This window comes from Conger conger, chromosome 5 (assembly GCF_963514075.1).
Source record: "Conger conger chromosome 5, fConCon1.1, whole genome shotgun sequence".
NCBI lineage: Eukaryota > Metazoa > Chordata > Actinopteri > Anguilliformes > Congridae > Conger > Conger conger.
This window is the reverse complement of record NC_083764.1, coordinates 43067804-43092964: the sequence shown is the minus strand read 5'-3', so window position 1 is coordinate 43092964 and position 25161 is coordinate 43067804. Positions and strand designations below refer to the sequence as shown.

Sequence of the window (25161 nt, the reverse complement as noted above, 5' to 3'; positions counted from 1 at the left end):
AACATTCTAACTAGCAGTCAGAGTCAATTACCTTGACAAAGAACGGCCCGCCTCATATAGACTCTCCTCATAGTGGGTCGGACTGGTACTAGGTAGCCTACTTCCACTTCCAAACCTTTATTCGTCTTCTCTTGGAAAAAACACTAAGCTTAAACGCCGTTCTCTATTTAAAGTAAGCAATACTATATCCAAAAGTTGGATAAAGACCAAAATCCTTGCGTGCGCCCGCCCGCCCATAACTGCAGCTGAATCAATGAAACAGCATTGACCACCTTGCACAGAATGAATGACTCAGAAATGATCATTTATACAGCTGCTTTAATACCCGTAAGCATTACAAATGATGCTACAATATAATACGAGTCACATTCAACGAGCATTTGCATGAATGCCTTGATGTTTGAAGAGATTATTGTTTATATGAACGTGTATGTTTAAATAGCCATGATAACGATCATATTCGTTACCATTTAATTTCCCCAAATTTCGCGAACATATCTCGACGCGTTACATCATGAATGCATAAATACAGAAAATAATACGACTTACAGCACGATCATACGGGTGTGACTCGTGTGTAGCCTATGCAGTGTCTGCAAATCAAGTCTGTAACAGAGATTTCCAGACGCGCAACAGCGCGCGCGCTCTCCGAGAGCGCACGTGAGTGAAATGCCCTACGAAATCGAGATCAGGCGCTGTTGATACCAGGCATCCTGGAGCAATTACCAAGACCCGACTGAGCTGGAAGCGGAAGATCGGAAACTCCTGTTCCCGACTGCAGCTCTCCTGAACAGCATATACAAACTGCAAGTAAGTGTAATCTACACGCGTCATAAACGGTTTATTCGTTGTTATTAAGTTTTACAGGATAGCACAGCTTTATAAAACTTGGGAGAGGGCATTGGACAGGGATCATGCTTAGCTACTGTATAGGCTACAGCTTCCTCTATCTAGCATCTCCTTAGCTATTATATCTAAAATACATATCCAGTTTTGCTATATATATTTATGCTAATGTTTCTTATGCCATCACTTAAATTGCCATGAAATTGTGTTTTTATTTGTAAATATATGAATATTATTTATACACTTATTTTAGTGCAAATAAATCTATGACTATACTGACTTATTTTATCAGATGCCGGTTAAGTATCTGGAAATGTGGGCACTTGTGGCTTTAATTCTGCTTCTTGTGCCAACCCCTATCTTTGTATTTCTTGATGGAATCGTTTCCAAAATTGCCCTTTGATAGATTAAGTGTGATTGCGGTGCAGTCAACCTAGCAGAGCTGAATGGAGACATGCTTTTATTGTGTGTTCTGAGAAATTACAAAAACAACCTGTCCTGTATCCTATGCTTTTCAAATTTCAAAGCTATGGTTTCATCCTTGTGTGAATCATTTATTGATCCAACCTGGTGAGTAACTGAGTGAAGAATATGTATAGCTCAGATCTCCATCTAGAATTACACAGAACAGGAATGCATCTCACGAGGGCGATTCAAGTAAATAAACAAAGATATATCCCTATATTTAAACATCAAGTATTTGCCTCCAAATCCTCAGTTGAAAAATGAACATTGATTCTCTCAATAGACTGTTTCTGTTTTGACTTAACACTAATCATGTCTATATAGCACTGACAGTTGTAATTACTTGTTTCATAATGACATAAAGCTTTCTTAGAGCCCTGGTGTAGTTTCTGGCTCTTCTGTTTTACTGTCATTGCCTGACAAGTAACTATTTATAGGCCGAGAAGATAAGGCAAGGCATGTCATTCATTTGAAAAATGTAAGATAATGTTTTAACATAACAAAGATAACAAAATGTCATGTCTTTTAGGCATGTCAGTTAGTGTTGCTGGAAAAGGTTTTGGAGGGGTGAAGTGGACGTTTGCAGGCAAATTTGAACACTTAAATGTTCAATAAATAAACAGTTAAAGAAACGGTTTATGTAAGGCCAAAAGGGATAAGATGCGCTCTGTGAGGCAGAAATTCACTTAATTGCAGTCTAACACATTGAATGTTTTGCTGTGTGTTCACTGCCCTGAGAAGTGTTAGACAGCGATAGTTACTGGTGGCTGGCTCCATGCTGAGCCTCACAGACATCCTCGTTGCCCGCTCATTGGTCTGGGGGTGGGAGAGCAGGAAGGTCGTGGGTGGCGATGTGGGCGCAAAGCCTGCCGCGTCCTCCCGATCACAGCAAATCGCACACTGCATCTGATTACCGCAGACCTGAATGTGCAAAAACAGGTGCGACCCAAGCCACTCTGCGTACCCCGTTGACCTGTTTGTTTATTCCAAACGAACACTGACTCACAACAGCAAGCCAGAAGAGTATCCTTTTAATTATTCACTGCGGCCAAGTAACCTTTGTGGTTTTACATTTTATGCATTCTGTGCCACCCATTTGAGAAAGCAGGTTTCCATGCGCATAAAGGTCATAAACCTGAGGGCCAGAGTCCAAGCATTTCACTACTGCTCGTCTCACCAATGTTTCCATGTACTTGCATCCAGTGGTGTGAGTCCATTGATTTTCATGGTTAGCAGGTGTTTAATCTTAACCAATATGGGTCAAACCTGCAATATGTAAAACGGCTCAAAAATAAGTTCCAAAATTCTAAGCACACATTTTTGACAGAAAGCATCTCAAAGGAAATACCACTCAGACGGTAGTATTTGTTCTTTGCTTTTTTCCTCCTGAAACTCTGTTGGGCTGTATGTAGGCTCTGTGCAATGCATACAAATGGGTTTCTAAAAGTGATTTATCTACTAAATAACAATGCTGCATAACAATTTTAGCAAGTTTTGTTAAACATTTAGATGACATGGCACGATCTCTCTGAATTGCTCCGAATCAACCATATTTATACTGGAATTTTAGAAACCTAAGAAAGTTTTTCAGAGGTGATTATAGAGACTGGGGGAAAATCTCAGGGGCCCTTCTGACCTACTTCCACTGTCATCATATTTCCCCAAACTGCTCAAATTCAGCCCTCAGGGGCCCTCCAGTTCTTGGGGCCCTAGACAGTTGCCTTCCTTGCCTATTCTTAAGATTCACCTCTAAAGTCTTGTCAATGTGAAAAAAAAAGATCTGTATAAATTTCACATCTGTCTACCTCACACCTGTATTTTTATGTATTAGAACTTGCATTATTCCCACCTAATGGCTGTTGATCAAGCTTGTGTGGACAGATGTAAGTTGTTGATTTACTGTTAAGAATAAATGTAAAAAGTTATTACCTGGGTAAGAGCAAACATCTAACGACTGCTACCACAATTGTCCGTTCACTGAGCTGTGGCCAAATCTACAAAACCATCTAATTTCTTAACGATTGCTGTTATATAAATGGTAAAATGATGAACACTGTTTCAATGTCCTAGTTCTGTCATAGTTCTTTTCACCTAACACTGTGGTTCTGTGAGTTCAGTGACAGAAGGCTGGAAACACAAGTAATAAACAAAAAACAAATATTCATACACACACACACACACTCACACACACATTTTCATCAGTAAAGTAGGTTTTGCTGGCATTTTCTTCAATTGTGCCATGAAATCAACTGAACATTTCCCTGCTGTGTCTGTCCCCGGAGAGTGCTGGGTATTTGGTTTTGCATTAGCATGGGCTTTGATGGTGAGCTTGGTGCTCCTGGAATGTTGACTGAGCTGTTAATGATTTAGCCGTGTGCTAATGCATCTGCCTGCTGCTTCTGATGGTTGCCACGCAGCCAGAGACGGGGACTAGCCTGGCAACCGGCCTGAGATGTTGTCAGAAGGGGATAAATATCACGGCCATAGGGGAACAAATATGAACACTTCTCTTGTCTTTCTTTATTGGGAAAGGAGGATGGTTGGCTTTGAAAACATCACTGAGGAGAGTAAACAGAATATGGGGTTAACAAATCATAGAAACTTAATCATTTATCGGTGTGAGAGAGGTTATCTTAGACATGTAGTCAAGAGCAGAAAGTCCTTAGAGGGGTGCAAACTTCAGACATGGGTATCATTGACAAAACTCATCAGCCATGCCATTCACAAAAGTCAGTATCAAAACAGAAACCTTTTCAATATGTGATTTTTCTCAAGTACAATACATTTTATTAAGTTTTCACATTAAGGGAATTTGTTTTGATTGAGAAGAACCATATACATTATTTTCAAGAAATTAAGTAATGATTATTTTTTATAATAATTATTAAGAAAAATATTGTTAAGAAATTATTTTTGTAGCCTGTACCCTATACTGTTTAAGCTTCAATGTAAAAAAAAAAGTTAAAATTAATGATGCTCACTGTTTGACTCCTAATTATACAAGCACAGTTTCAGGATGGGAATCCAAATCCTGTGCATTACTGCACGAGGTCTTGACATGCCTTGAATTAAATAGTTACAGTAGATGAGAGGTTTTGAATCTGGTTGACCAGTTCAGACAAGCTCCAAGCTCAACATCGTTTCGCTAGTCGATCAGTTTAGACCAACTCAAGCTATGATAAGAAACAGCTGGTTGCTGGTAGACCAGCTCAAACCCAGCTAGACCACCTTTATGACCAACTTGGCCAGGCTGGTTGACCAGCTCATACCCAGCTAGACCAGCTTATGACCAGCTTGACCAGCCTCATTACATTACATTACATTACATGGCATTTAGCAGACACTCTTATCCAGAGCGACGTACAACAAAGTGAAAATTAAACACAAGAACAAGTGCAAAGAGGACCTGAGAGGACAGTATAGTTCCGAGTCCTAGTGTAAACATGCAGAAAATCAGAACCTTTTAAGAGTACAATCAACTTTCCGACTAGCATACCACAATTACAAAAAATAACAATACCTATACAAGTAACAATATCTATACAATCTATACATAAGTGCCATTACAGGCTAAGGCTAATCATGGTGGTGAGTTTGGGAGGGAAAGGTGTAGCCTGAAGAGATGGGTCTTCAGTCTGCGCTTGAAGGAGGTCAGAGACTCTGCCATTCTGACATCCACCGGGAGGTCATTCCACCACCGTGGGACCAGGACGGACAGCAGTCTTGAGCGTGAGGTGCAGGTGTAGCGAGGAGGAGGCGCCAGACGACACGAAGTGGCAGAACGGAGGGGTCTTGCTGGTGTATAAGTCTTGATAAGGGATTGAATATATACAGGGGCTGATCGTTTAACTGCCTGGTATGCGAGCACCAAAGTTTTAAATTTGATGCGAGCCATAACAGGCAGCCAGTGGAGGTTGCGGAGCAGGGGGGTGACATGTGAATGTCTGGGAACATTGAATACCAGATGGGCTGCAGCATTCTTGATCAGTTGTAAGGGTCTGATGGCAGATGCTGGAAGGCCAGCCAGCAGAGAATTGCAATAGTCCAGGAGGGACAGAACCATTGCTTGAACAAGGAGCTGAGTGGAGTAGGTGGTGAGAAAGGATCGGATTCTCCGGATGTTGTACAGGAAGAACCTGCACACCCGGGTCACCGTAGCGATGTTCTCAGAGAAGGATAGCCTGTTGTCCATCACCACTCCAAGGTTTCTTGCACTAGGGGATGAGGTCACTGTGGTATCCCCTAGTGAGATGGAGAAATCAGAGAAGGGAGAGGTTAAAGCAGGGATGAAGATGACCTCTGTTTTACCTGGGTTGAGCTTTAGATGGTGGTTGCCCATCCAGCTCTGGATGTCTCTCAGGCAGGCAGAGATACGGGTAGAGACCTGTGTGTCTGATGGGGGGAATGAGAGAAAGAGTTTGGTGTCATCGGCATAACAATGATAGGAGATGCCATGAGCAGAGATAACAGGGCCAAGGGATCTTGTGTAGATGGAGAAGAGGAGGGGTCCGAGGACTGAGCCCTGGGGAACTCCTGTAACAAGGGGGCGAGGGGTTGACACCCCTCCAGCCCAGGACACCTGGGAGAACCGGCCAGAGAGATAAGATTTGATCCACTCTAAGGCTGTGCCACAGATCCCTGTAGATGCCAGGGAGGCCAAGAGGATGGAGTGGTTGACCGTGTCGAACGCCGCAGAGAGATCAAGGAGGATCAGGACAGAGGAGAGAGAGGTTGCTTGTGCAGCCTGAAGGGACTCATTGACAGAGAGGAGGGCAGTCTTCGTCGAGTGGCCAGGTCTGAAGCCGGACTGGTGGGAGTCCAGCAGGTTATTCTGTGAGAGGAAGGAAGAGAGTTGGTTGGAGGCAGCTCGTTCAATGGATTTGGATAGAAAAGGAAGGAGAGATACCGGACGGTAGTTTTGAATGCAGGAGGGGTCTAGAGTAGGTTTCTTTAGGAGCGGGGTGATGTAGGCCCTCTTGAATGATGAGGGAAAGCAGCCAGAGGACAGAGAGGAGTTAACAAGGGAGGTGACAAACGGGAGGATGTCAGGCGTGATTGCCTGAAAGAGGTTTGAGGGGATGGGGTCCAGGGCACAAGTAGTAGGGCGGTGGGAGAGCAGGAGGTGAGACACATCAGCATCTGTAAGGGGACAGAAAGAGGAGAAACAGGGGGCAGACACAGAAAGGGAGGCAGGCATAGAAGTGGTGGTTGTCGCGAAGGTGCTGCGGATATCTGCAACCTTCCAGTCAAAAAATACCGCAAAGTCATCAGCAGTGAGCGAGGACTGAGATGGTGGGGGAGGTGTGCTGAGGAGAGAGGAGAAAATGGAGAACAGTTGGCCTCAACCTGGCATAGCTGGATTTTACAGCAGGGAGCTCTCATGCATTCACCAAACAGGGCCATGAACTGAGGTCTCTTCACACTGTTTCCCTGTCCTCTTGTTTCAGCTCACTGCCACAGTTCTGAAGTACCTGCTCCACCAAGAGCTCCCAGGGTCCCCCGTCTCTGATGAGCAGAGACTATGCCGGGCCTGCGGAACCGCTCCACATGGGCCCCCCTGCTGCTCAAGAGCTCCTGTGTCAAGTCCTGCTCCAACGGCTGCTCCCTGGGAATCACCTCCCACCTCACCTATGCCAACACTGACTCAGAGCCCGTGGAAGGTACTTAAGTCTGTTTCCTCACCTTGTTTTTGTTCATATAATATATTTGTTCTAGTTGGTGCTGAAGCAAGTCCCTAAAAATTGGACACCTGAAAAGACACCAGTCTCCCAAGTTCCATATGGCAGACAATACCAATACAGTAGATCGAAACACAACACCTTCCGAAATAATTTTAGTGTATTCTTCTTTCCTCACTATTTTCTCAAAGGGAACAGCGGTTTCCATTTGCTACAGTGCATGTGCTGCGTGTGTGCGGTGCGTGTGTGCTGTGCGTGTGTGCGGTGCGTGCGTGGTTCTGATGTGTCCTATTCCCTCCCGTTCTTTCCTCCAGGCGTGTTCGTATACCCTCTGGGGGAGAAAGAGGTGGTGGTGGGGTTTGAGGCAGTGGTTGCAGGCAGAGTGGTCAGTGTGCAGATCCAGAGCCGGGGTAAGATGGAGGACTGTTGTCTGGACTGCTGCGGCAGCTCCGGTCTCGACATGCAGTGCTCCAACAGCAAGGACTGGGGCTGCTGCGGGAGCTCCAAAATGGACATGCAGTGCACTAACGGTGAGACGGCACAAGGACGGAGTAATTGGGCTTATAGAGCACCCACACGAGAGGGTAGGAAAGATGGCAGCTCTGTGGGGCTCCTCTGTATTAAACTGAGCTCACTCAATGCACTCAAAATAGCAATTTATGAACTGGGATATCTCCACCGTTTCAAAACAAATGTCAATGCCATTTTGCAGGTGGACTACAATCACCGCAGGCTTGCCAAAATACTGATTTTGGTATAGCTACATTACCCATTACTCTGTTGTGGATACTCCTAGAAAAATAGCATGAAAAATGTATTCAGAGAGAGAGAGAGACAGAGGGAGACATATTAATCCTTTCCCTATCTCAGATTGCTGAATGTCTGTGTAATACTGGCATTTCTAATGAGGCTTCCACTGATTAAATTACACAGCAGCACAATGTGGGAGCAGTCTAATGCTGAAAAATGGCTGGAATACGTAAGTCTGCAGTAGATATTGTAGGTTGATGTTTTTGTTGTCAGGGAGGCTGCTATTTTTGAATTATTTTACGGTGCTTGTTGGTGGATTCATATTAATTTCATATTAGATTTTATATAGGCTATTATTGTTTCTTATTATATTAATAATTAATTAATTATTATGATATACTGTATATTTAAAATGTACATATTATTAATGTGTCGGCGGCACGGATGGTGCAGTGGGTAGCACTGCCGCCTCACAGCAAGGAGGTCCTGGGTTCGAATCCCCGTCGGCCGGGGCCTTTCTGTGTGGAGTTTGCATGTTCTCCCTGTGTTTGCGGGGGTTTCCTCCGGGTACTCCGGTTTCCTCCCACAGTCCAAAGACATGCAGGTTAGGCTGATTGGAGAGTCTAAATTGCCCGTAGGTATGAGTGTGTGAGTGTGTGAGTGAATGGTGTGTGTGCCCTGCGATGGACTGGCGACCTGTCCAGGGTGTATTCCTGCCTTTCGCCCAATGTATACTGGGATAGGCTCCAGCCCCACTGCAACCCTGATCAGGATAAGCGGGTAAGGATAATGAATGAATGAATGAATTAATATTATTAATGTTCCTTTATTTTATTTAGAATTGTCCTGTGGTATGCAAATTCAAGGTCCTCCAAAGTTTTCTCAAAGGGATACTATATGACAGTTTAAATATAAAGTACCTCCCTTGGAGTAAAGTGGAAATTATATCTATTATTTTCTGTTTTATTTTGAATGAATCAGTTGCTTCTATATTTCAAATATAATAGTACTTTAATAACAATGAAATATTCTCTCTTATTCTCTTATCAAATCCAAATGAAGGTCACCTGCATGTAAAAGAACATTGAGCTTCTGACGGGAAGGTGTTGTGTTTCAGGGCATCTCATTCTGGATGAAGACCTGGAGAGGACCACTTTCATTGTTGGTACTGGTGTCATCGGGCCAATGGAGGTAGTTACCATTATCATAGGCACCACTCTGGAGCTCCCTACGCTGGAGAATGGAGCAATCCACCTGGTCTACCCTTCAGTGCTTACCCCCATAGTGAGAGGCAGGATGGTTCCAAACAAGAGCGAGCTCGGGGTGAGGTGGGATGGACAGAGGTATGTAACACCTTTGTATCAAACCTGTGATATTCTGTGATTTGTTACTAATTTATTAATTGGATGTATAGGAGGTTCATGCAATGTTTAAAGAGATAAAACTATTTTTGAATCCAATTCTAATTTATTTTGTTTCTTTGCACCTTCCCATCCCCCATTCTAGCCCGACCAGTTGTTTTGGGGGCACCTCAGGGGTCAAACAGGAGAGAATGATGAGCCCACCCCAGTACTGTGCCCATGGGATCTTCACCAGTCCAGCTGTCACTCACATGCTTTACGAGCTCAACTTTCAGCTGCTGGTGAGGGGGGCATGTCTACTTGCAGGTAGGGTTAATATCAGGGGCGGAGCTAGCCTGTCCTACATATAGGTGTGAGGCATGATGGGAAATAGAGTGCCTTGCTTAGAACTACGCAAAGGAAAAGCAAATCCATTTTACAAATACAATGAAAAAACATTTAAATAAATAACTCTGATGAGAAAATATATTGACTCTATATTTATTTTTTCCTCATAAACAATTTACAATGTTACTTGTGTCAACACTCATTAAACAGTGTTTTTCATTAATTTGGCCTATGTTAGTCTCTATGTTTGGGTACTCAGCACACCCTGCTAATTCTGCTTCTGGTTCGTATGCCTGCACAACAGAGCCCCTCATATAAACGTACAGTACACCCCGTGCCATTGCCTCACAGTGCACCTGATCAGGAGCTCCCTTTATGGAGCACTGGGTCTGGCTGGAGGAACAGAGCTGTCTGCGAGAGTCAGGAGGAGGGAGGGCCAGGCACTAATGGCTGGAGCCAGTCTCCGAAGCTGATTTACTGACAGACTCAATTGACTTCGACATCCACTCCCTTTATGAAATATGTCAACCTACTGGCCGGAGGACCCGACAGCAACAGGGCTTGAGACGAGGATGGAGGGGGAGAGGGAGTGGTCCTGTTTGGACCTGGAGCAGGGCCAGAACGTATCAGTCAAGATTAAGAGGGTGGTTAATTAGGACGTTCAATCACCCCACAGTGAATGTACTCCTGGGGAAAGGAGTGGGGGAGGGGACACTCAGTTATTCTCATCTGCCAGGAGGGAAAGCCTTGTTTATTCACCAGGGGAGCAAATGCACTTCCCTCTGGAGAAGATAAATATTTTGTTTGTATTTAAGCAGCGGAGATGACCTCAGAAAAACACCAAAAAGAGTCTTTGGACAATACATGCATTTAAATTTCATCATACAGTCAATGCCTCATTTGGTGTTGTGATGCCACCTTTTTCAGTTACGGACATTTTTGGCAGTTGGCTGTCTGTCCCCTGTCTCTGAAGGTCTGGAGAGCCCCACCCATGCTCTGCGTGCAGATGCGGACCCCAGTGCCCAGTGCGCCTCTGCCACCTACATCACCCTCGCCGAGGAGCACCCCTGTGACCGGCACCTGGAGATCATCCTGCACCTAAGTGGTGAGGTCCTGAGGCAGTGGTGCCCCTAGCCAGTCCAGGTATTTTGTGTGTCCCATCTCAAGCACAGCAAGGGCTACGGTCTTACTTACTGGAGTTGTATCAGGTGTCCTTGAGGTGGAACACATCAAATATGTGGAGCAGCTGGGGGTACTCAAGGAGTAGTTTGGGAACCACTGCTATTTATATGGGAACCAGAGAGGAAGGAATTACACACTAGAGCATCTAGGGGCTGGGGGAAGAGATACAAACCAGGACCTCCACATGCTAAAGGGACAGAGTGTCCACTTAAAAGGCCAAGAGGTCTTGAGTTCTGCATTTGAACATGGGGGCCACAGTGGGAGAAGCATTCTAGAAAATTCTAACCAACTCTGTTGAATTCGATGCAACTGACTCCACTAATTAGCAGCTCAACAAGACCGCAAGCTGCTGAATTAGGTTTGCTTTGTTAGCATTAGAGCTAGAACCTACAGGATGGCAGAGCTCCAGGAACAGTGTTGGTTACAACTGGCATCGAGAGAACTGCTGACTAGGGCTTTGCCATGAGTTACCACAGAGAGACATGCAGTGGGATGATCCTCTTTCTTGCAGAACCCCACAGTCCTCTCATCATCCTGGAGAGAGGGCGACTCACCTTCCAGGAGTATGAGCAGCAGATCAGTGCCCGGCGCGATTTCATCCGCTGTTCCAAGAAGGAATCAGACAGTGAAAAGAAGGTGAAGGGATGCAAAGGATGCACTGATGCAATGGTGCTAAACATGGATGCTAAATATTCTACCTGCCAACCGTGGTATGCTTGTTTAAGTTGATGTATTCTTCAAGGGTTCCAATTGTATCTGTATGGTCATGCTAGGACCGTACTGTCCTCTAGGGTCCTCTTCACACTTGTTCCTGTGTTCGATCTGCACCTTGTTGTACATCTCTCTGGATAAGAGTGTCTGCTAAATGCTTTGTAATGTAATGTAATGGATGACCATGGTTGTCTCTGGTCTCTGCAGCCTTTGAAACCTCACACCTTGAGCCACCATTAATTCTGCATACCCAATCAAAGGATTTCTCTAAAGGTTTCCTTCTACCCATTAGTTACTACTGCTCCATCCTTTTCGGGGTCAAATTATTCAATGAGCAAAAGCAACTACAGTAGACATCTAGAAGACTGGTGATAACCCAAATGTTGCTTTGGTTTTACCCTGATTTGGAATTGCCAGGTCCTAGTCTGCTAGAATACTTTGACTTTTCACCTGAATGCCTAGACGGTGTTTCGCTGATTTTTCACAAACTTTCTCCAACCACAAAAAAACACATGTATCACCCAGGAAATCATTCCTGTCCTGAGTCAAAAGTCCTGCTCATTATTAGTTATTTTTTATATTTCCTTTTCAAATTTTAGAATATTAGCTCAGGCTTACACTGTGTCAGATACAAAGTGTCCTTGTTTGTAAGAACTGCATTTTTCCTTCAGCTGGAGTTTGTGAGGAAGCGGTTTCACAAGGACATTCTGTGTAACCCGGTTCTGATGCTGAACTTCTGCCCAGACCTGCTCAGCGAACCGGTCGAGCTGCACCGGGCCACCAGGGAGATGGTCTTCCTCATCGACCGCAGTGGGAGCATGAGTGGCGGCAACATTGACAAGATCAAGGTGCCCCTTCGAATCTACACTAGGGTAGAAATAGAAATATAATTGCCAGATTAGGGTGAAAAAGTTTTGACGTGCATGTGAGGCGGGTCCAGTCAACTCATCCAATATGGCATGCTGAATAGAAGTACATGCAGTCCCACCACCGTAAAGAATGACATATCTCTCTCAACAAAATTTCTGATTATGCATTTTCATGTATCATACCCATTATTTTAGTGTGAAGACCTATTGTACATTCTACCTGTTTCTACAGTGCTGCACTCATAGCATCCCCATTCTCCTGTACCTTACAGGAAGGTATGGTGGTGGCCCTCAAGAGTCTGCCCCCTGGGACGCTGCTCAACATCGTGGGGTTTGGCTCCACCACAAAGACCCTGTTCACCACCAGCAAACTCTGCACCGATGTCAGTACCAGTGTAACTATATCCTCACAGTGGTTTATAATGTATTTCATTACATACAACTGTAGTATAAGTAATTACAATGATATACTGTATCATTACGATCCACAGCTTTTCTCACAGGGTATTCAGATTCATCCAAAAATCATACAGACCCTGAAGAAGATGCTATCTTGTCAAAACATTGGTTTTTCCAATAAATTAGAGCATAATACAGTATGCAAATATATTTCTCTTTTTATGATCGCTAACTGTTAGCCAGCACCTTGTTGTATCTTTGTGGTGTGCATCCTCCCTCTGTATGCATTACCTCAGCTCATTGTCAATTTAATTTGAAGTCAGAAAAAGGTGTAAATTTCAGCGTGACTGAGGATGCCTTCCTGGCAGTTAAATTTAGAAGAAGCCTTGCGTTGAGAACACAGTTCTGGCTCTCACACACTGGAATCACAACCTCACAATCATGTACCTGTCTAATCTGACAGCTCAGGAGGACAAAGAGGCCTTAAAATGTCTCCAGAAAATAAATGACACCAAAACATCACGATGCACTTAGAGATGACTTTACCTTGAACAGAGCTGTTATTTATTTGAGTGAATTACCTTGTTTGCTCCCTCTTGGATAACAATGTCCAGGTCACCCCTCTGAGGTTGCCTTGACAGCAGAGTATCAGGTTTAGTCAGTGCAAGGGCCAGGTGGGACAAATGGTTTTTAATAAAGATGGCCATATGGTGATTTGACTCCACATTCATGACATGAAGTAATCACCATCTAATCTGTGCACAATAAAAAAAACTGTATGCTTGGGAAGTTGGGTTATGTTTAGGAGATACAAGAATAGTTTACTATAAAGTTCTTCCCTTTAAACCTACTTGGATTTGTATTAAAACAGCTAAGATTAACAACATTAATAACAACAGGCAGCATCAATTGCAAGCAGTTACAACAGGGAATATTCCTTTTGTCCATCACTCCTGTCATCCGGGTCCTTTCAAGTACCCCCATCCTTGTCACAAAGTCTGCATCTTTGTTTGAACTGTCAGGTTTCTACACAGCATGAACTGGGTCAGATGCATTTTATTATTGGAATATTGCATGTATTGCAACATGTATAATTTCATACTGTAGCTACTGTGGTTTTGTGACCAGCTATAACTTTATCTGTTTAACTTGTTTTCTGTATTTTCACGTATTTGTTTTCTCCAGGAAAATCTGGTGCTGGCCTACGAGTATGTCCAGAAGATGAGGGCCGACATGGGGGGTACCAATCTCCTGGGCGCCCTCTCCTGGGTGTACCAGCAGCCTGTGCAACGTAGCAGTCCCCGCCAGGTGTTCATCATCACAGATGGCACGGTCAGCAATGTTGGCAGAGTGCTCGAGCTTGTGCGGAGGAATGCCTGCTCGGGCAGGTAAAGACGGCAGGGGCCAGCACATCCTAAGGCATTTAACACAGCTTGACAATGGGAAAAGAGAAAGGCTGCAGCCAGCAGAAGTAACTGCCATGCAAGCCTTGCGAATTTGCATTCTGTTACATTGCACATTGATACGCACATTGATCTCCCACCACTCTGAACTGCAGTAAACTTGGCAAGTTCATACTTTTCTTGTAAGTTCATACAAAGCGATGACTAGAATGGGTTAGGCTCAGTGATATACTGAAGCAGTGAAAAATAGTGATATACAGTATATATATTTATGTGTATTTATTGTGATGAGATAATGATTGCAAAGGACCGAATAGTGATTGCAGAGGACAGAATCACAATCTGTAGAAACAACCTGGATTTGCCATCAGAAATTCTGAAGCAATTTATGCAGTTTTAAAGGTTTTCATTTCATGGTACTTCTCTGAATCTGAACAGCCTGCTATCGGTTAGCCCTGGCACTGTTCCTGTCAATTTGTAACCAGAACAGAACTGTTCATTGTAATTCTGCAGACAGGGCCTGCGCCCTGTAGGTTGTACAGGGGCTGGCGGTAGGAATCATGCATCAGTTTAGTTCCAAAGCAAGGGGGAGATGAGCAAAGGGAGAAAACGCTACAAGGCACTTTGTAGTTTGTCCCTCCCCAAACTTTGTCCAAATGACTAGAGCACTAATTACAGCACATCTTCAGCGGGGTACGGTGACAGGGAAGGAGGGAGGGGAGATGGAGGGTCGGAGCGCAGCGTAACGTTAGGTCATTCCCAGTAATCACGCTAAGTGCTCCACTTTGCCGACGGGGCTGCCGCACCTCTCTTTGCTCTACCGCTCCCCTGGGCATTGTGGAAAAATCACTCAGGCTAATTCCATTTCTTTCCGTACATCTGTATTCCGCGCACAAACAGGTGCCTGAGGAAACTCCTGAATCCCTCCTTGTGGTAGAGCTTTTCTTGGTTACCGAGAACCTATGTTTGGTGCAATTAAATATATACATATAATGGTTGGATTTGTGCCTGGGTTGCCTAAATCTTGTCATTGTTGCATTTAAAGAGGGGTCTGGAGGTTGTATCTTGGACATTTAATTCACGAAATGGCCCAATAACTCATGGCGTATTTAAGCTTTTATAGGTTCTGCCACATGAAGAATATTAATCCTTCAAATTACAAGGTTTAAAAGACCTTGGTGAATAAACATGTCCAGTTAGCAAGAGAAACTGATCAGAGAATAATGTGAAGTAATATAGTGTGAGTGTGAAGCTCAAGTGGGGTCCTGTTTACATCTGGACTTCTGGGATTGTTTCCTCAAAGGTTTGTTACTGAGTTATTATGCAAGTAGCACTGCAGTACTGTATGTGGGTTAGTGTCTCACCTGGGCAGTGGGATTCCCATGATCCTCTTTCCTCACAGTCCTCTCATCATTCCAGGGAGAGCTAGGCCAGCTCACCTTCCAGGACATCTGTTGCTTTTGAGTTTTCATTTACTGCAAACAGTGAAGTCCCCACTTTGTCATAACATTGCGATGTTGTTGTTGTCCAGATTCTGCACAGGGTAGATTGATGTAACGTGCTCATGTGACAAACCAAAATGTTCAGAACAATTCTATATTATGTGGTTTCTGAGGCCAATACATTTTTTTGTTTTTTCATAATCCATTTGTTATGTACTTTAAATCTTTTTTGATTGGCAGGTGTTTTGGAGTGGGCCTGGGCCCACTAGCCTGTAGAAGGCTGCTGCAAGGGGTTGCCAAAATTACAGGAGGTATCACAGAGTTCCTTAATGAGGAATCAAGGTTGCAGCCCAAGGTGAGGATGATGTGACTTTGACCTCTGTTGGGGAAAAAAAAGAACCTTTAAAGGTACAATAGGTAAGATTTCTGTGTTAAAACATTGTTACAAGACCATTGTAAATCCCTTCCTATCATTTAAAAAGGCTCACTGACATGTTGACTGTGTTTATAGTCCTTAAATTTGGGTTTCAAAATATGCAGTTGAAGGCCAAAACATTGTATAGCTGTGCAATAATTCATTGGTTGATAAATGGTTCTAATTGCCACAGCCAAGGGCGTTTCAACGTCTGCGCGTTTACAGTGAAGGGGGAGGGATAAACAGTGCTGTGGTTTGAGTGTATTTGTTTCTGCAATTCCGCTCTTGACCATTAGAAGTCCAAAATTACCTATTGTACCTTTAAAACTACTTAAAATATCTTCAAACTTATAATGTATTTACTGTTTAACTTGTTGTCTTTATCTATTTTCATCTTCAAAATGTAATTTTACTTTCCTGCAGTTGATAAAATCCTTGAAGAAGGCCTTTGAACCCGTACTCACAGATGTACGTATTGACTGGTATGTCCCGGATAGCTTGGAGGCCCTCCTCTCACCCAATGAAATCCCTCCATTGTATCCTGGAAACTGCCTGATTGGCTACTGCACCATCTATGATGTGTCTCCTTTCAGAAGTAAGAAGAATGAGGTAAGTGCGAAGCAATTAGCCACGCTGATGGAATGCAGTCATAGGTCTCCCAGAAAAATAACAGTTCAAACACATTTTACAACTTCACCTCGATTGCCTTCAAATGTATTTTATCAGTGTTCTGTCTCTTCACCACCTGAAACCCCAACCCACCCCCAGTAGAACACAAATGACTTCTTTAAACCTGTCTATAGCAGTACTTCAGTTTAAGGAAGTAATCAGATTAAGAAGTCCAAGCTCATGAGAATAAGTGTTGTGTGGGGCATTTGTTCTGTGGGTATTTAGTCACTGATTGTTTTCCAGTTCCACTTCTGATCTTGAAAGACCAGCTGATACTTAATTGGTATAACTCTCGAATTGATGGTGAAATACAATGTACAATGTCAAATATCCAATAAAGGCACCAAATATCATTGCAAAAGGAGCTTTACCAAACTGAGTGCAGTCAGAGACACAATGCAGCCAGATAAGCAATTACCACTTTGAGCCAGCTCTGCTCTGCACAGATTTCTCCAAGTGGCAGACCTAAGACACTGCATAATTGTCATTAAAGCCACAGTACCTCAGTGTATTACTGTGTATTACATTATATGGCACCAATTGGTAAATAAACACAAATGCCTTCAGGGTGAGACTGGAATGAATCTGGTGTGAGTGTATATTCCTCTCCCCACTTTGCACAGGCAAAGAGCCGCGTCTACAAGGGCCAGTCCCGGGGCTCAATGGGCTCCGTATTCGGCCATTCTCAGGACGAGCTCTGCGTCCCCTTCACGGCCGACCCCCTCGAACCCCTGCTGGCCCCTTTGGAGCAGGACAACGTGGAGGAGGCTGTTCGGGAGATATCCCGCGAGATCTCCTCCGAGTTTTCATGCGCCAGGCCCACAGATACCAGCCCTGGCAACGGTGAGGCCTATTCGTCAGTGTGTCTGGAAAACACAGTGGCATTGGTTGCTTAGGGAACTGGGCTTGTTAGCAGAAAGTTGTGTGTTCGAGTCAAGTACAAGGGAGGCCTGTAGCGTAGTGGTTAAGGTAAATGACTGGGACCCGCAAGGTCGGTGGTTCGATCCCCGGTGTAGCCACAATAAGATCCGCACAGCCGTTGGGCCCTTGAGCAAGGCCCTTAACCCTGCATTGCTCCAGGGGAGGATTGTCTCCTGCTTAGTCTAATCAACTGCACGTCGCTCTGGATAAGAGCGTCTGCCAAATGCCAATAATGTAATGTAATGCAATGTACAACTGGAAATAGCATTAAAAGTCATCCACAGAGGAAGTGCGATTGCTGACGGGCGTGTGCGCAGTGTCTGCAGGGGGCGACGTGGAGCCGTCGAGCGACGTGCGGAAGAGGATCCAGAGGGACTCGTATGTGCAGGAGCAGTACGTTCTGACGCGATGCTCGCTCAGCAGCGAGAGGGGCCTGACCCAGGGGTCTTCCGGCTCCGAGTGTCCACAGCCCCCCCTGCTGGACACCGTCTCCCTGCCCCAGGGCCTGGAGAGGATGGCCCCGCCCGAGCAAGGCCGGCTATCGCGCTGGGAGTCGCCGTGGCAACACCCGCAGTCCTCGGAGAGCACTGAAACAGAGTCAGGAAAGGTAACCGACGACTGGTGGAAACTGATAAGAGGCGACATTTATGGCAGCAATTACTGTAACCAGTGCCTGCGTGTTAGTGCCAGTTTGGATACAGCAAAAAAAATAAGTGGAGGCCATTCAGTGTATCAGCAACTTCATTCCGTCCCAGTTAAACTCAGTGAAAGGTACAATAGGTAATTTCGGACTTCTAATGGTCAAGAGAGGAATAGCAGCAATAAACACCTTCAAACCACAACACTGTTTATCCCTCCCCCTTCTCTGTTAACACGCTGACGTTGAAATGCCATTGGCTGTAGCAATTTCTCTAGAAATGAGAGAATTTTCAACCAATGAGCTTGAATTATTGTACGGTTATACAATGTTTTGGTACAGAGTGTCAGGCCATCAACTGTACATTTTAAAACCCGAATTTAAGGACTATAAACACAGGCAGAGGGTGAGTCAACATGTCAGTGAGCCTTTTTCAATTATAGGAAGGGATTTACAATGGTCTTGTAACAATGTTTTAACACAAAAATCTTACCTGTTGCATCCTTAACGTGACCAAAGGGAAGCTGACGTACAGTACATGCTCACCAATAAATGCTGAGACAGAGATTTTCCACACAGCACCTGCATTAAGCCAAAATAGGGTGAATCTACTTTCGTGTCATTAGTTTGTCTGTCACTGTTTTGTTTGAATGTTTTTAAGGTATTCAGTATGTACTGTTAAACACACCGATATTCTTCTTAAGCTTTAAGGTAGATACACGGTGTCTGTGTGGGCTTGTCTCCGGGTGTGATGCAGGCGGGCAGGGTGCTGAGTGCGGAGGAGTCTCGGCGCAGACAGAAGGCCCTGGCCCGTTCGGCCATGGCCAGCCGCAGCTTCTCCTCGCCGCAGGGCGAGCTGGACATGCACCGTCTGCGGCGGGCCCTGGAGAAGGTGTCCTTCGACCAGGCCGTGGGTGGCCGGCTGGAGGAGAGCGACGGGGAGGCTCAGCCCACCCCCATGGTGGCCCTCTCTCGACGGAGCCTCACCGACTCCAGTGAGCCCCATGACCTCCTCACCAAACTGCCCGTACACACTCTCTGCTCAGGTTGCACTCCACAATGCAGCTTTAATCAACGGACTCCTCAAACGCTGCATCCCAAAGACCTCACCACCAAAAACCAAGCCTGGCATACACTCACTGCTCAGGTTACACTCCAACATGCAGCTTTAATCAACGGACTCCTCAAATGCTACATCCCAAATACCGCACCCCGAAAAACCAAGCCTGCCATACCCTTGCACTTTACACTTCAAAATACAGTATACGCCTTTTATTGATTAAGAAAGGGTGGGTAATTTAATTTCTGGAGGCTTCTGTATGCTGGTTTTTGTTTCGACCAGTTGTCCTAGATAAATTAACTGTATGCATGTTGGTTAACTCATAGGTTAGACCACAGTGAAACATTTTATTCAAGGACACAAGTATATTCAGCTGTCTTTCATTAGTTTGTCAACAAATGTAGCTACAATGTCAGATCCTGTAAAAGACTGGGCTAAATAAACTAAGAGCAGAAGTTGGTGTGAAACAGAAATAAACCAAACCATTCTTTCCTGCTCCTATTTAACACCTCAATTGCTACACCTCAAATACCCCCAAATACAAAACTACCTAAATGTTTACACTTTACACTCCACGGCACCTTTTACCCTAATGAAACCTCAAATCCAGCACCTTAAATCCTATATTTCAAATAATTCCAACTGCATTAAACTACAACTTCCATCCCAGCACTATATATCTCACCCCTCAGCCTTTCTCTGTTCTCTGTTACCATTCTCATTAAGAACACCCAGACAGACTATGCATAGCCCCTAATACGATATACAGATTACCATCTATGAGCCTGCAATTCCAAATTATAGATGAATGAGTGCCATTCAGCAACATACAGTCACCTCTCTCCCCTCCTGTAACCCAGGTGGCCTGCTGTTCCCTGCCTCCCCTCTGGACTGGGACAGTTTCACTGATCCAGAGTACCTGTTCTCCGCTGCCCCCCCCGAGGAGCCCCAGTCGCCCCCCGCCCTGTGCCGCTCTGTCATCCACGGGCTGCTGTCCGGGAAGCCTGTGTCCTGGGAGGTGACTGTGGATCTGTCCCCCCTCTGGACCCCCGAGGGGCCCGCCCCGGGGCCAGAAGGCTGGGAAGAGATAGTGCACCACCTCACCGCCCGCTCTGTCATCCGGGACTTCGAGAACATGGCGGAGAAGGAGGCCGACATTGAGCACGGTGAGCGTTCTGTCTTCAAACTGATCTTGGTGGGCTGGTACTCAGGGAATCCTGGGTATTGTAGTTTCTCGGCAGAGGTTGAGGTCTGAGTAGAAGTTAAGACTGCTTAACTTTATTATAGTTTGGCATAAGGTGGAACCAAACTCTTTCTTTAAGTGCCACCCTCGGTGCCAGTCCTCAGGAAATGTGACTTGAGCAGGAGCAGTGATGCAATGCCTCACACTACTCCCAGGCAGTTATCGATTTTAAAAGATATCATGCCCGTGGATGTGGGGTGGGTCAGCAGCAGAAAAACAAGCTCCTCTTACTGTGTTTTCCTGGCAGGGCCAGCAAAGAGGTACCGCATGAAAGCCATCCAGACCAGTAAGGGCTGCAACACAATCTGCATGTACACAGCCTTCGCTGCGGTTGATGGCAACACCAAAGAGGGTCTTTCGGGGTCTGTGGAAGTGCAAAATACAGGTATGACATTATTAAGCACTACCAGCTATCAGGGCCTGGGGCTCCAAGATAAAAAGCACCTGCCGCAATAGCAAAGATGACTGTGCTCTGCCATAAAAGGATTAGGGGCACAATTGTGAATAGTAGTTAGTATCTAATTGGTTATATTATCATTGGTGTGATTGCTACGGTTGTGGCCCTGCCTGCTTAAAGATACACAATTGTACACTAACACTAACTCCACCACTTGAGAGTTAGAGTTGGTTATGAAAATAATAGGTGTAATAGTCTTAGTCTTATACTGTATATATTTGCGTATGTTATGCTGTATTTATTGGTTATGAAAATAATAGGTGTAATAGTCTTAGTCTTATACTGTATATATTTGCGTATGTTATGCTGTATTTATTTTATTTTATTTTATTGATATTTCAGTTGTTGTTTTTTTGTTATTTTTAGTTTTTAATTTTTTAGTTAGCTATTTTAACAAAAAAATTGATATATTTTATATAAAATAGATGGATCTATATCTTGTAGTATACCCTGGAAGATAATGCAGACATTATTCAGGGGAGATATAGTTAGTGACTTCAACTGAAGAGGTATAATAAACATTAGAGGTTAAAGGGAGTGCTTTTGACGTAAATGGCGTCTTTCGGCTTCGAAGGGTTAAAACAATCAGCAAGCCTGTATTAGCCCTTGTCCCCATGGTAACCGAGCATGGCCGCCTTCGTTTGGCAGGGGTGCGCTTCAGCACCAGACGGAGCTCTCACTCTGGGAGCCGCAGACAGAGGGCGTACTCCACAGGACTGGGGCGTAGGCCATCCAGTCGGGACTCTGAGGAGTTTGAGGACACCTTCGCATCAACAGGTAAAACAGGAATCCCCAAATAAACACATATTCATGTTGCATTATTTATCCTAATTGTACTCAGGATGATGAATGAGTTAGTTGGATTCCGTGAAAATCGGAATGCTCCCAATTCTGAAGTAAAATACAAGTCAAAGGAGCTGCTCCAGGTTTTATTAGGCAGTTACCCAGCTCAGTAGTCCGGGGCCCTCTTCCACAAAGCAGGATTACGGAGTTAGCTGGATAACTGCACTGAGTAAAACCCAGTCCCTATCTAAATCTGGAACAGGGACTGAAGTAAAAATAGCTGTACCTTTTTTTTTCCTCTCTCTCTTTCACTGAACATCTTATGTTAAGGTCCTAATAGACACTTCTTTCTTCATATATGAGCCAAAGCAGGCTGAAGGTATCCCAAACAGACAGTAGTCATTTGGAATTCCAAGGGATAAGAACATATACGATTGATCATAAACGTTATAGCTGACAACAAAATCATCAAATTGCTTATCTCGAACACCCAACACAGCCACTTGTCAAGCATTGTAATAACCACACCGGCAGCAGACACCTGTGTTGACGGTAACCTCCCAGTAACGTTTAATTTGGCTTCAGCAATGACACCTGTGTTGTCCTCATTAGACAAAATGGTTAATCTCAGTTTCATTCAGTCAGAGCCTTTAGTAATTATTTTCTAACATAGAACTTTCCAGCATCACTGCTGCTGATTCCGTTCTTCCAGAAATAGTAATGTCTTGTCTTGGTTTTGCAGACCGGGAGGACACCCCAGCCTCTCCCTGTAGCCTGACTTCCTGGGACAGCAGTGAGTATCCTAACTTTCCCAACTTTCCCAATGATCTGATTTGGCGTACATGTGCTGAAAGATAAAGTGAATGCATTATAAAACATGACACCTGTGTAAATGTTTGCAGGTACAGGGGGCAGCTGGTACCCCGTCAGCCCATCTGCGAAGTCCCAGCGGTCTATGGAGAGCCGGTCAGTGGAGACCTTCTTTGGCTCTAGGTGAGAACTGGAGAGGCTTAGCTGAACACCACTGATGATATCACACGACTGCCAAAGAAGTGAAAGTCAGAGGGCTAACCTAGGCAAAAGGCACAACTGTAAACCCTTTGTCTTGACTGTGTGGGAATTCAAATAACGTAACAAGTCAAAAGATAACATTAGTTGAAACTCAAACCTAATCCTAACCTAATCTGTCAGTGTAAAATGGAGTATTGAAGTTGGTCTGTTTGAGAGTACACCCGAGTCCCTGTCCGTGTTGCAGGTTCAGTCTGGGTAAGCTCCGAGCCTCCAGCTCTACAGGGAAGCAGGTGCCACTGAAGCCACACTGCCTGTCAGCCGAGGCGGAGAAACCCTCTGACTGCGACAGCACTGACTACATGCAGCTGGTGAGAACAGCACACGGACCAGGGCCTAGTTTCCACACGCAAACTCAACACCGCTGCTGGCTGACAACTACTGCTCTACACCGCTCACATCACATCTGACCAAGATTTTGGGGGAAAAGCGTATCATACTTGGGCCAAATCCATGAAAGTCATTCAAGTGCAGCAGACTTCTTCTAGGCAGGATGGTAGGCCTACCGTTTCATGCGGATTCTTTTCCTTCCTCCTCCCTACGACAGGTGCGTCTGCAGCTGGCCTCCGGAGCCTTCCTCCTGACGGAGCTGTACTCGGAATGCCTGCAGATCCCCCAGGAGAGGCTGAAGAGGGCCTCTCCCTACACCATCCACCGCAGCAGCCAGAGTCCTCCCTTCCACTGCGGATCCCCGCAGAGCCCCACCAACCCGAACCCCGCCCCCACCAAGCCCTTCTCCGCCTGCAACCAGGACACCAAGTCAGGCGCCCCGCCCTCCAAACACAGGGTCCCCAGGCCACGCCACTCTCAGCACGACTCCGTCCCTCCGCCCGCGGATGTCCCGAGCCCGGAGGACACCACCCCAGAGCCGGGCGGGGGCCCGGGGCAGGCGGACAGCGGGCGGGGTTCGGAGACGGACGTGTGCGAGGGGTCTCCCGTGGAGCCCCCGGACCTGGCGGGGGAACGGCTGGCCCTGCGGGACCTGGAGGGCTCTACCTGGGCCACGGCCGTGGCTCTGGCCTGGCTGGAGCATCGCTGCGCCGCCTTCTTCGTGGAGTGGGAGCTGGTGGCCGCCAAGGCCGACTTCTGGCTCCGCGGGCAGACGCTGCCTGAGGGCGTGGACTTGGCCGGCCTGAAGGGGGCGGCGCGGCAGCTGTTCCTGCTGCTGCGTCACTGGGACGAGAACATCAAGCTCAACTTGCTCTGCTACAACCCCAATAATATGTGACCACTACCCCCTTCGCCCTGCTACTCTGTCACCATCACCTCCCAAGCCTTGACAATGAATCGTGGGCAATAAGAATCCACTTGAAATTGTGTGTGGGGAAGAGGGAGTTATGCACCGATGTTGGTAGTGACAACCAGTTATGGTGGAGAAGAAACAGTCATGTGCCTTGAAACCTCAACCTCTAGACCACAGATGTCAAACTCCAGTCCTGGAGGGCCGCAGTGTCTGGTTTTCTGGTTGTTCTCAGCACCTGCGGTTCATTCAAGTTATTGATTGGCTAATTGACTTGTCAGCGGGTTGAAAGACACTGTGGCCCCCTGGGAATTGAGTTTGACATCCCCGCTCAAGACCTTTTTTTATTTTATTCTACTTCAGTTAAATCTCTGGAGTGTATTAATGGAGCCTATGATATGATGTAGAAGCAAAACAAGTGCAATAAATTGAATTCATTTATTAATTTGCTAGTTATCTTTGCAAGTTATAGTAAATGGAACTATAGTAAGCTAGCTTTCAAAACAGGAATGAAAATGTTTATTATACCTCTTCAGTTGAAGACACTAACAATATCTCCCCTGAATAATATCTGCATTATCTTCCAGGAGTTACTACAAGATATAGAACCATCTATTTTATATGAAACATATCAATTTTCTTTTGTTGAAGTTTGCCATCACCCAATCAGAGCCAGGTTTGCTGGAAGCAAAGGAGAGTAGAAGATTCACACTTGAATGGTGACTCGTTCAGTTGCCCACTGTACAATCTTTGCTCCATTTGCACGTGTGTGATATCATATCCCAAGGTTCACCTTTAAAGGACATGAAGGCATAAAATATTTTTTACACTACAGCTGTTAAACAAGTGGAGGTGAATCTTTTGACACTTTTGACACACAATGGGTACATTGTTCAGATCCTTATTAAAATCCATCAACCTGATCCCACAGTAGTTTTATATTTCAGAGCATTCCCCACATCTTCATTACACATTCACAGTGCAAGTTAAACTGCTTTTTTAGGAACATAGAACTGAAGAGTTTGTGTGTGTGTGTATGCGTGCGTGCGTGCGTGTTGGGAAGGCGGGAGTAACTGAAAACTGACTTACACAACTGTACTTTCAATGGTCAACTTCAAGAGGTGAATAATTACCGAACTACTAATGTCAGAGGCAATAATTTGCTGTTCAATTTGAAATGTAATTGAAGTTTGTTTTAGTCCTCCTGAGTATGTAATAAAGGGATGCTTTGAATC

At 45.2% G+C, this 25161-nt stretch overlaps 1 protein-coding gene across 1 annotated transcript; it reads left to right on the top strand.

Annotated features, from left to right (window-relative positions):
- Positions 1-718: 718 nt before the first annotated feature.
- On the top strand, positions 719-25138 carry vwa5b2 (von Willebrand factor A domain containing 5B2). The gene is made up of 22 exons (XM_061243673.1): positions 719-810; positions 6759-6971; positions 7304-7519; positions 8857-9082; positions 9246-9406; positions 10401-10532; positions 11121-11245; positions 11992-12168; positions 12462-12572; positions 13774-13976; positions 15674-15788; positions 16272-16457; positions 17141-17360; positions 17765-18045; positions 18833-19070; positions 19996-20301; positions 20626-20763; positions 21484-21612; positions 22361-22411; positions 22521-22611; positions 22874-22997; positions 23234-25138. Exons 2-22 carry the CDS (start codon positions 6833-6835, stop codon positions 23912-23914), a joined length of 4050 nt encoding a protein of 1349 aa, XP_061099657.1. The 5' UTR covers positions 719-810; positions 6759-6832; the 3' UTR covers positions 23915-25138.
- The last annotated feature ends 23 nt before the right edge of the window (positions 25139-25161 follow it).

Bases quoted from the DNA above. Each gene is read 5' to 3' on its own strand.
- vwa5b2 (XM_061243673.1), top strand. From the start codon at position 6,833: ATGCCGGGCCTGCGGAACCGCTCCACATGGGCCCCCCTGCTGCTCAAG. The intron at 6,972-7,303 runs GTACTTAAGTCT...TCTTTCCTCCAG, and splicing joins TGACTCAGAGCCCGTGGAAG to GCGTGTTCGTATACCCTCTG. The intron at 12,573-13,773 runs GTCAGTACCAGT...TGTTTTCTCCAG, and splicing joins CCAGCAAACTCTGCACCGAT to GAAAATCTGGTGCTGGCCTA.